The 12593-nt window shown below is 35.8% G+C and overlaps 1 protein-coding gene across 8 annotated transcripts in view; it reads right to left on the bottom strand.

Moving 5' to 3' along the window:
• LOC138703586 (probable phospholipid-transporting ATPase IIB) overlaps positions 1 to 12593 on the bottom strand; it is a 54793-nt gene that overhangs the window by 13083 nt on the left and 29117 nt on the right. For all 8 annotated transcript variants that reach the window (XM_069831593.1, XM_069831591.1, XM_069831594.1 and 5 more), the window contains 8 exons: positions 11134 to 11255; positions 9516 to 9738; positions 8782 to 8907; positions 7938 to 8165; positions 7086 to 7247; positions 5677 to 5853; positions 3974 to 4144; positions 344 to 532 (listed from right to left, as the gene is read on the bottom strand). In XM_069831593.1, coding sequence (XP_069687694.1) covers positions 344 to 532; positions 3974 to 4144; positions 5677 to 5853; positions 7086 to 7247; positions 7938 to 8165; positions 8782 to 8907; positions 9516 to 9738; positions 11134 to 11255 — 1398 coding nt within the window. The remainder of the gene's footprint in view (positions 1 to 343; positions 533 to 3973; positions 4145 to 5676; positions 5854 to 7085; positions 7248 to 7937; positions 8166 to 8781; positions 8908 to 9515; positions 9739 to 11133; positions 11256 to 12593) is intronic.

Genomic DNA, 12593 nt, shown 5'->3' with positions numbered 1-12593 from the left:
TCCATATACTTTTCATAATTACTTAACTGAACAGAAATAATCAATTTTTTTTACGTTATTGTTACATATACGTACGTATTAGCAAATTGTGTATCTATTTCCTTAACATATACAACACATTTATTAAAAGTTAGTTGGTTGGTATAAATCTCCCCTCATTAGAAGATGTGAATGTCTGATAATAATAATAAAATTAATTGTAAAATATTTTAGAAGTTTTTAGTGGGCAGGAAAAAAATTATACAAAAGGAAAGCTGTGACAGAGTAGAGTTGTAAATGAAACTTTGGAGAAAATAAGTGAATTTTATTTTGAGCAAAGATGACAAGACCACAATAAGCTCACCTCAAGTGAATCCCCACTGATGACGAGGGCACAATCTTGTTTCTTACGGAATGTATTCAGTTCCAAATGCGCATCTGTGCGGGTCACTACAGACTTGAAAACATGTAGTCCCTGTGTTCTAGATACAAGGCGAGAACTCTTCGCAATGCAAGTTGCAGTCTCCAATTTGTCTCCTGTCAACATCCAGATCTGTAATACCAGAGAATATTTTTTAATTCCTACTCGATAACAAATAAGTTAATGTTCAGTCACCATAAAATTAGGGTAGTATTTTAGTAAGCAATTTATTTTGAGTAACAAATGTCCTGGATTAATGGAAGGACATATTAATTCGTTACACGAGTTTTTTTTAGACTTTTGGGTATTCTGTGTTTTGGAGCTTAAAATCTCCAATGTTTAAGAAGTACAAATAGAGGTTCCACCATCAACAGCAAATAAGTACGATCTAGTCACCTATTTTGTAGGACTGGTTAGTTAAAACAACTGATCCAGTTATACAGGTTCCATCATTAGAGCAAATAGCTACAACTGGCTCTTATGCCATACATAACGAGTCTAACAGAAAAGGTGATTCTTCTGGTTGTACCTACTATGGGCGAGGCAGTAGAAGTCACAGTGAGTGGGATAAGTGGGAAAGGTGAAGTTTACACTACTCTCAATACTGAAAGCATCACTTGACTAACCTTCCTACAAAGAAAAAAAAAACGCGCGCACGCACGCACGCACGCACGCACACACACACACACACACACACACACACACACACTCTCTCTCTCTCTCTCTCTCTCTCTCTCTCTCTACGTGGGCCCAATGTCTCTTATATAGGACGAGGTGTAGCACTAGTTTACATACCCCATTTTCCATCTGTTCCCCTGCCTATTGACTAACTTCGACTTCCCCTGGTGCACCCATAGTATTTTTCCTGATGATGGAACTTATATGCAGTTCCAAAACATTGGGCATGTTAAGTTCCAGGATACTGTGGAATTCCCAAAAGTATACATCTGAATATTAATAATTCTTTATTATTTTCTATTATGAGATTTAATGCTACAGGTACATAGTCCTTTATCTGAGATTATAAAACTCGGACTTTTTTTCTCATTTTATCATGAAGGTAGTCTACATAATAAAGCTTGTGTTTGGATTCAAACATGTACTAACACGACACACTCAATCCACAACATGCAAGTGTATTACATCTGCACTCATACCAGGTGTACTTAATGGGTCTTTACTGTGTGTGTGTGTGTGTGTGTATATGTAGGGAGGTTTAGTTTAGTTTGAGTCTGTTTATACTTTAATTTTAGTAAACACTTTACTAGAAAATAAAGGATACAAAGATGATGTTACGGTTATGTTTATCCCACTTAACACAAATAATACTGTGGCACCATTTGGAAAATTCTGGTTGCCTCAGAAGTGTGCACGCGCATCCAGCGAGAAGGAAGGCATGAGGAAACGAAACTCGAGCTTCGGTAGGTGCTGTAGTGCAGGGAAAGAACTGCGATCCCAGCATAGAATGGAGAGAGTGGAAGTAAGGAAGCACCTGGAAGAGAATTGTTGTGGAGGCCCAGAGACTTCGCGACGCAGAACATTCTAGATGATTGTGGTAAATAAATAACACTGTGAGTTGCCGACAAGAGTCAGTCAGACTTCTGTCAGCCATCAAGTCTTGGACAGCAGCGAGCCAGGTGGATCTGGGTTCGACGTGCAAGGAACTGCATCTGGAAGGCTTGGGCTCAAAGTGCAGGGAACCGCATCTGGAAGGCTTGGGTTCGATGTGTAGTGAACTGTATCTGGAGGCCTGGGTTCGACGTGCAGGGAACCGCATCTGGAAGGCTTGGGTTCGACGTGCAGGGAACCGCATCTGGAAGGCTTGGGTTCGATGTGTAGTGAACTGTATCTGGAAGGCTTGGGTTCGAAGTGCAGTGAACTGTATCTGGAAGGCTTGGGTTTGATGTACAGTGAACTTGAACAGTGAACTAGAAGAACTAGCCCAGGCGAACGAACTGTGAACTGAGAGTTTTGTTCTGCACATAGTGCTTTGTGAACATTAGTTGGAATTAGGAGTTCATTGTTGTTCTTCTCAATAATACACGTGTATTGTCATTGTCGCTGTGTGGAGTGCAATAACGACTACTGTGTTACTGTGTTGAGTGGAATACCCATTGTTGTAGGGTGAATCGTTAACAATAAAAGTCACATTGTTGATAAGTGTGGTGGTTTAAAGCAGAATAAACGTTACAATACCATACATCAAATGAAGACCTAACATTCTAAATATGCTAAGTGCCAATTTTTTTAATTTAATTTTATTCAATGTAAGGGAGGAACATCCATGTGAGAATATTATAAATTGTCTTTGTTGTAGCTCAACTATAAGTGACTTATTCATGTGCTAAAAGACGGTGTTGTAGGTATCTCAACATCCATTTCGCACATTTAGAACGTTAGGCCCTCAATTAGTAACTAAGAAGCTGTGAGAAAATACATCTGTTAAACTCCTCACTCGTAATCCTCCCCTCATTCCCAAATCTGAAACACATCTGCTCATAAGGGTGTCAGGTAAGAAAAAGACTGTGTACTTGCATTAATAACTGTTTAGAGTAAGACTGTGTCGATTACCTCCACGAAAATGAAAAGTTATGGTGAAAAACCACTGATTTCAGAATTAACATTGTGTTCCAACATATTAATATACTGTATAATATGATGATGATAATGCTGAAGATGGTATGGTATGGAATGAAATGAAACTGGCTAATAATGGAATCTGCAAGTAAAGAACTCTGTCCATGAAAGAATCTTTAGTGGTACATAAATTTCCTAGTACGTGCTATTTAAAATCAGTTGTATTTTGCAACTCAAACCAAGAAATGGATTCGGAACACCTCAAAATCTGTGCTTCAGTGGCTGGTCATGATAATATCTTTGAAAAATATTGGAATGCAAGAGGTCAAATGACTTTATTGTCAAACGCCTGGCATTAGAAAACAACAACAACATTTTGCAGAAAGTGTCTAAGGTGGAAAGATAAAGGAAAATAATGCCTATGATAGAAAATAAGTACACTGATGTTGCTTATTTATATCATCATACTGCTATCAATCAACATCCAATATGAGAAATTAAAAGCTTAAGATTTATTTTGTCTAAGATATACCGGTATATACACATATAAACCCTACTTAACTTTAAGGAGATGGAACATTTTTACTTTGTGTTTTTGTGTTATTCTGGAAATATGAAATCTAAGAATACCGTGAAGGTAGTGAAAATGATAAATTGTAATGAAGTTTAAGGTTGAAGAAACTCAAGTCTATGATATTCTAGTCCAAAAGGATTACATGAGGATTCCAATATAGCAATATTTCAGCCAACTTCCATTTATCACAGCACATTTAAGGCGTTACTTCAAGTTTGCTAATTACTTAATAAATATGGAGTTACTTGCTTAAATGCTGCTATCTTCTTGGTAGAGTGAATTCTGACTCAGGACTTTAGAAGTCTGGATCCAGAAGTTCAAAACAATTTGAGAGCCATTTCTCTATTGCACATGAATTTTATTCCTGTCTTTATTATAACAGAAATCTATTTTGATAGTCATAAAGGAATGGAAGGACAAACCTTAATGCCAGCATTGCGCAGTAGCTCGAGGGTGGGGCGCACTCTGTCCTGCAATCTGTCCTCCACTCCTGTGACACACAGCAGCTCCATCTCCCGCTCCAGACTCTCCACTACAGCAGCAACGCGTGCAACACGATCTGACACTGACATCCTTGCAGCATTGTACCGCGTCTATTGATCACATAATTGTCATTAATGGCATTAACACTAATGACTGACACAAGTTCCAAAACTAATAACAATGCATTTATGGTGATGGTAGTAATGGTGATGACTGATGATGGCAATAATATTTTCCATTAAATTAATGTTGATAGATAATTCTGCCCATCTTGTTGACTGTTGGTTCATGCTCTGCGACTTTGTTCATGTGTCTTCCTCAACTTTAGATAGACTATTTTTTACTTTTAGAAAAACATGAAAGTTATTTTTTCAGAGCATATCGCTACAAATAAAACAACAAAATATTATTATTATCTTTTGCTTAAAAGACTGAGATAATTATATCAGCTTTAATTTCTCTGGGTAAATAGCTATAATATTAGAGCAAAACATTATTACAATTTTGTATTTAATGAAGTGTGTCATAATACATTATATTTTTCTACATAAATTGCTCAAATTAGATCAAAATATTATTAGACTCTTGTGTTTAATGAATTGTCTGATATACATCACTTTATTTTTCTGGGTAACTCGCCACAATTAGAATCTTGTGTTTAATGGAATGTGTTATACAAGGATCTTACAAAAATCTTTCCGGTTTCGAACACATGTAATTTACGTTCTCTGAATCTGAGGTGCATGAAAATAGCGCCAATGGAAAGAGAAACTCAAAAAGTTTAGTTGTGGCAACATTGTTTTCCTAGTTCGTAACAATGCCTCATAATAATGCATATAAACAAATTTGTTCATTATTGAGGCGAAATGGCTGCTATAGAGGACAGAAAAGCTTGATTTTCATGTGAATCAGTCAGTTATTAATGTGCAACGGCATTACCAAACAAAGTTGGGTGTAGAGCCACCCAGTGGGCCTACAATCCATATTTCCGTTATCACTGATTTTAAGGCACGATTCTTCACAAGTGGTTGCGATTTCATCCATACCGAGCAGAGGAGCCCTAAAAGCAGAGGACAAAGTGCTACGAAGAAATTTCTGCATAAGTTTGCAACGAAGCCACTTTTCATCTTTCTGGTAAAGTGAACAGACATAACCTCAGAAAATCCGCATACCTATGTGGAACTTAACTATAGGTTTGATGTGTGCCGTGTTACCAAGGAGGGACACATTGAACATCTTTAAGATAAGGAACTAAACTTTTTGAGTTTCTCTTTCCATTGGTACTATTTTCATGCACCTCAGATTCATAGAACGTATATTACATGTGTTCGGAACCGAAAAGGTATTTTGTAGAAGCCCTGTATAGTGGCTCCTATTTAAGATGTTTTCCTACGGACCAATACATATAAACTTCTTATGAGGGAAATCATCTTAAAAGAGTAAACTAAAAATTGTAATAGAATTTTAAATGAATGAACTGTGTATTGATAATTTTATAATGCCTGAAATGATACCTATGCAATAAGAGAACCATCAGTGGACATGAACATCTTTAGTTTTCCCACTTATGGTTTTATAACTCAGTCCACATTTTTAAAGCAGCCAGCCATATGTATTTTACTTCTTATTGTAGCTATGTTACCTCAAAGTCCATATATTGCTCTTCAGTCAATGTCTTCTTGGCAACAACGAGAGTTCTCAGACCTTCTCTTGCCATGTTGCCACATTCTTCCTCCAGCCAATCATTGTACTGTACTATGCCTGACATAACAACATCAGCTCCCTTCAGATAGAATACAATTTCTCCAGTGTGTTCTTCCTGTAAGCAAGCGATATTATTGTCACGGATCATTTATTTCATTTCAATTTAAGTTTCATTCAAGTCTATATGATGGAAGGAGGGAAAAAGGGAGTAAAAAGGAGGAAAGGGGGAAGGAGAGAGTCTATTGTTTAAGCCACAAGAAAACAAAGAATGTCAGTTATACATTTATTAAGTTTAAAATTAACAAAAATGACATGAAAAAAGTAGATTATTCTTCTTATTTAAAAAAAAAACTGAATAATCAATACTTTTTAATGCAATTGAACTGTTACACACTTCATTACTATCCTATAAAACTCAAATTACACTTCAAAATAAGAAAACAATGAAATAATGCAATAATAGTTTTCTAGAGCATAACTAAGGTTTATCTATTGTTCAGAAAAGTTTTAAAAACGAATTATTTGTATTGTAACAGATTTTTTTTCAATGTACACTAAAAAAATAATTCTTTATATCGGAATTCATAATTTTTAAAGTTTCTTAGCAAAATCTGTTATTAACATCTGTCTATAAAAAAATTAAACTTCAATGCTGAGGGTGGATTTCACCAAACATATTTAACGTTAATAATTGTTACTTAAAGTCTTTTTAATTGACACTTAGAGACGATTTCACCAACATGTTATTAATCCACAATTAACTAATTGTAATTTAACTTAAACACGGAAGTTAAATCGTATTTAATTCATTTGCATTTCACCGAACTAATACGCATTTAAAATAAAGTCAATTAATTTAATTCCCAACTAAGTCATCACACCCTAAGGAATCATAGCAAAATCGTAATTTCTTAGACCATGTGCCTTGTTAATGTAAGCTGTGATCTATATAGTGAGTTCATTTGTTATATTACGACAATAAAATGTCGTCATAAACAGAGGTAACCTCAGAACATCAAAATCATTGAAAACAAAAAGACGAATGGGTAGACTTTAGAAGAAAATAGGAAAGATTGGAAGTAAGTAGAAAGAGATTTAAATGTAAGAAAACTTTATTCCAATGTCTTCAGCAATATTGAAGACAAAATGGGATAATGTGAATGTACTGTAGATTGTGTAAGGGAATATCATACAACAAGCAAAATTATTCTAGTTAAATTACAATTAGTTAATTGTGGATTAGTAACATGTTGGTGAAATTGTCCCTACGAGAAAAACACATGAACAAATAAGGAACGTAGTTCTTATTTAGACCAAACAAAGCAGATCTACCACAAAATGTAATACCTTAAGTATGATGCCCATACGTTTGGTCTCTGAAGTGAAAGGGAAGATTTGCATGATGGTGTATGTGTGTGTGACTCCCTCTGGAGTTCGTAGCTGCATGCTCGCCAAATCTCGTCTCACAAGAGCCAATCCAACCTCTTCCGTCCATTTCACAAGAGCCACCTATTAGAAATTAATATCTTAAAATCAAATTGCAAAAGTTTTAATGGTTCAATTTTAAGAAATAAGACCCTGAATTTCAAACATTTTTCTAAAATACAATATATACATGAACAATTTAACTATACTAATCTTTCCCAAACCTCATTTATCAAATATTGGCCGAATATAGAGTTACAATGTGTAATTTTGTACTATTTTATCAGTAAGAGGAAGAATCATTTAAGTCAGCAGGCTGTAGCATTATTCAGTTTCTTCAGCAAAACTTATGGGTCACAGCAAGTAGATATAATAAATATAGTTCACTGAACTCCACTTTGCTCTATTGAAACCAATGAAATCACAGTCTGAGAAAATCCACTAGAACCAACAAATGATGATGATGATACTGAAGCACTTCATTATTAATTGAATTTAATATATAGAAGTAATGATTTATTTGTCTTAAATGTGCATTCAAATATGTGATTTCTAATAGATAATTTTGCGCTCTTAAACCACACACTTCTTTGTGCTTTTCCTCCCACATACGTGTTGTTACACAATCAGTGTTGTCAAATTAAAAAAATTTGGATCATAACGAAAAAATGACATATAACAAGCAGAGATTCGTCAGATTTTTCTTTTTCGTGAAAATGTAGCATTTTCGTGGAATGGCCCTTCAGTGAAATAAATCTTTTCAATCCTACTTGCCTCATCTGGACTGGAAGCCTGATAAACACAAGTTTCCTTCTTAGGTTGCCAGTAATGCTGATCTGCTTCTGTTTGGCTCTCTATTGACCCTGGACTTTCATCGCCCTGTCCTCTTTCTTCCTTCTTCCCCTCTTGTGGAACAGTTTCTTCATACACTGGTGTCACATTGTGGCACAATGCCACAGCTTTCACAGCCTCCTGTACTCTTGTCACTTCAGATCTTCGAACCTAGAAAATTAATGGTAAAGCTGCCTAGTATCGCGGAGTTTACAACAATTATCTTTTCAATTCCATTGTAATATATTTTCTATTTGAATGCTACAGAATACTGTGATCACGCACAGAAACAAAAAGCTCGTAGCTAAACAGAAGGTTTACATTATACTAACTGCAAGCAATAAAATTAATGTGCAGTAAACATATCAAAAGAAGTAGCCATTATACTTACATTAATAGTACTGCACAGGCACTTGGTCAAGTAAAAAGGATTAGTACAGTTTTGATGATATAATAGAATTTAATGGTATTGAATAATGAACAACAGTTACCAAAAATGACAATAATCGAAACTGCACTGCATAAACAAATTCATTTTCACATAATACCACATATCTGTAAACAAAATCCATTCTCCAAATTATACACCCCATTTGTAAATTATTTATCGCGCATATCTTAATTACTTGACTGATGATTTAGAAATGTTAAAAGTAAATCATTACAGGCTTACAATACAAATGCATAAAACTGGAAAAGAAACACGATTACCTTTCACTTGAACAGAAAAGGTTAACACTTAGAAATAATATTTTTCTTTATATACTGTATTAAGAACAAAGTTTACCTTCGAACCACTATTTGATGGCACTGTGAGAACATGGATCGGGGAGGGTCCTGAGCTCCCTGCACCACCTTCTACTGACATCTGTTTTGAAAGCTGAGCATATGCTGTGCCTAAATGTGATGAAACCTAAAGTAAACCAGAAAAGTGTAGAAAACCTTACGTCAGTTTGTGTTGATACATACCATATATTACAAAGATGAAAATATAATTTAAATGCACATCATTTAACTTAATTTTTACTTCAAAATATTACATTATTTCTATAAAAAAAATCATATTTTCCTTACATTTCATTTATGGGATGGTTAATTAACTAGACAGATGTCTAAATAATAATAATAATAATAATAATAATAATAATAATAATAATAATAATAATAATAATAATAATAATAATAATAACAATAAAATGAACTTATTTTACATATAGGCTCTTACTATAAATGGAATAAATAGTAGCATGACATGAGAAAGTGATAATATGAAAAGTACATTCAGCTCAGTATGTTAATAAAATTGCATTTGTTATTTAGTTTCCAATGTCTTTCCACTGTAAAAAAAAAAAATCCTCTGGGTTTTCAACACTTATTCGAATATTTATTTTAAATAATTACATAAAAAAAGCATTTTCTACTTACCGTACTATACATTTGCAATATAAACATTATTTCACTTACATTTTACATATTAAGTGTATTTTGGAACAAAAAAAAAGTTAAGCTCAGTTTTCTCACCTCATCAAATGTTTCTGTACCATACGAAACTGTTCCAAGATGTAGCTTCTTGAACACCATCTCATTTTGTGTCAATGTCCCTGTCTTGTCACTTAACAAGTATGAGATACGACCCAGTTCTTCAGGAATTGTTGTAGAACGCACAACAGTTCCAGCAATTTCTTGATCACGCTGAATAGACCACGAGTAGAATGCCTTCCCCATATCCAAGTTTACTCGTAAACTGTAGCAAGAATAAAATACAGTTTCACTATCCAGTTAACAAAGTTTGAACTATGTCAAACAGTCAAGTACCTGCCACTATAAAAAACAATCTTAACACCCTGAAAATGTTTTCACGTGAGAAAAAGTATCGTCGTTGTCATAGTCACCACCAGCCACCTTCCCCACCACTACCATTATCATTATTTCCCTTTCAGTATGTCAATGCTCTGTTATAATTTCCAGTTATCTCCCAGCGTCTTTCGTAATGGGATGTGATAGTTCAACGTGTTTTTCATAACACTGTCGTAAAAATATATATATGTTCAGGGAATTACTTAAAGTTAGAAACTTAGTTTAAGAATTTATTTACAGATCAGTCAATTTGTGTAAAATATTGTAACAGCGACGTGAGATTCGAACTCACGACCAGCGTCCCGCAAGAGAGCAGGTCGCGCGTGAGTCGACACGGGCTCCACGGAGCACTGGGGGACGGTGCGCGGCGCGGAGAGGAGAGAGGAGGTTGCGACACGCTGTTCCGCGGTAGAGAGGGGAAAGTAAAGCAGCTGGTGACTGAGGAGAAAGATCCAGAGAAGTCTGGATATCCGTTATCTTCTATGGCATCTGTTGACCGACCGCGAACTCTCGAGAAACTATGGCTTAGTTATAAATACAATGCGCAGGTGAACTCGAGTCATTCAGCCAGTCAGTAAGCCAATGATGTGTAGCAGTGAAGCCAGCTTCGAGACCAGACCACGACTTGAGTTGTGTCCGTAACTGTGGAGCCTGAAGCCCGGAGTTCGAGTGCTGTGGACCGCAGTTGGGGGACCTGAGTTCGAAGTTCAGCGGATCGTCTCTGAAGGTCTGGGGTTCGAGATTCTGTGAACGCGAGTGACTGAGCTAGAAGAACTAGCCAAGACAAACGAGCTGTGAACTGAGAACTGACAGTTCTGTGTTGTAAATAGTGCTTTGTGAATATTAGTTAAGATTAACAGTTCATTGTTGTTCGTAATAGTCCAAGTAAATTATTGTCATTGTCGCCAGTGGAGTGCACTAACGAATACTGTGTTACTGTGTGGAGACCAAATCCCATTGTTGACGGGAGTGAAATTAAATTGTAGAGAGTGATAATTATTGTTGCTTTGAATAAAAGTTACATTGTTGAGTTGGAATAAATTTACAATATCATACAAAATCTGCCCAGTAATTAGGAAGAATTCTGTACATATATATATATACTCATGCCCAGCCAAATCACACATTTTCACTATCAGTGATGATGAAAACATGTATATCCGTGAAAATCTGGAAATTGATTTTTATTGCAACATCAAAATACTTTCTTCTTATACAATGTACAATGAGAATGTAACAATTAACAATATGAACACAAACTGTCAGAGAAATAAGAAATTACCTGATGGGAATTATGTATGAGAACAGCAATACAAATCGGAACATGTATCTATACCATGGACCACTGAAACCCTTGAGGCACATCATAACCATTGCCAGCCCAAGGACGGCACCGAACAAGACCTGTAAAAGAAAAAATGAGGATGCAAATTTCCTTATTTGTTAAGTTCAAGAGTCTACCATTTTCTGAGTAAGCTCTGTATGTACAGTCGAGCCGTTCTTATTTCCGACGTGGCCACGCCTTCTCGACTTTTGGCGCGAAGAAGGTAGGCAATAGCGGTGTTGCTAAATCTCTGTCAAGCCAATAGTGAACGGACGCAGTTCTAATAGCTGGTTGTCGAACAATCAGTCGGTATTGTTGTTATCGCTGAGTTTTCAGCATCACAATGCCGTGGAGGAGTCAGAAGACCATCAATTCGCAAAGCAGAGAAATGATTCTTAGCGTTAGAGATTATTTCGAAAATGAGCGTAGAATAAGAGTAGTTTATTGCCTTTAATGCAAGTGGTGCAATGAACAGCTGATGCGTGTGATGTGAACAAGTTCACGGTTCCTCAAATAACGACAGAGAAGTACGGACAATCCGGCAAAGAAGAAAATAAACTGAGAACTATGGCGGCGGCAGGTACTAACAATGATTGTAGCGATCTAGGTGTAGCACCTCTAAATTGACAATACCGTTAGGCAAGGTTCTTCGTGTAATTTTTGTATGTAGCAATGACTTATCATGACAAAATTTTTAATACTAACATATTTTACTTAATTTACAGGTTGTGTGGTTTTAGTTATTCATTCACATAAAAAATGTTTATTTATTATATTTTACAGCTTTCTCCCATTTTAGTAATTTCTAATATTGTTTCTGTATTTACGAAAATCGTTACTTCAAATGGTCGGAAAAACCAATTATAGCACAACATGGTAAGTCTTCTGTGTCCTGGGATGCTAGGATCAACAATAACAATAATATATAATATTATGTATTCATATATTACTAATTATTTATCGTGGGAAATAATTTTTCGTTCGATGTTTAAGACTAGACATGTGCTAAAACTTCGTTAAGAGGACAAGGGTAGACTTGACAACGCAGTAACATCCACCGTGAGCGGGAAGCGGTATGTCGTCTGCATAACCTTGACGACAACCACTGCCAGTGAAGCAGCGTGTCAGCTGACCAGAAGGTGTCGTGTGATTTGCTGCCGGAAATAAGAACGGCTCGACTGTAGGGTGACAGGCTATGGACTGAAAGGGTCTGGGTTCGAGGCAGAAAATTTCATCTTGCTGTAAACTCCAGAATAATTCCACATTTATTTGGTATTGGTTAAAAATAAACACTAGTATTTTCCTATAAAAGGCAGTCAAACTGTGGTACTGACCACATTATTTCTTAGTGACCAGGTGCACAAAAGCGTGAAAGCTCTGTCTTCTTGTTTCCTATACAATTCAATGACGTGAACAGA

The sequence above is a fragment of the Periplaneta americana genome, chromosome 7 (assembly GCF_040183065.1).
Source record: "Periplaneta americana isolate PAMFEO1 chromosome 7, P.americana_PAMFEO1_priV1, whole genome shotgun sequence".
Lineage (NCBI taxonomy): Eukaryota > Metazoa > Arthropoda > Insecta > Blattodea > Blattidae > Periplaneta > Periplaneta americana.
The sequence above is the reverse complement of the archived record's forward strand: the minus strand, read 5'-3'. Positions and strand labels throughout refer to the sequence as shown.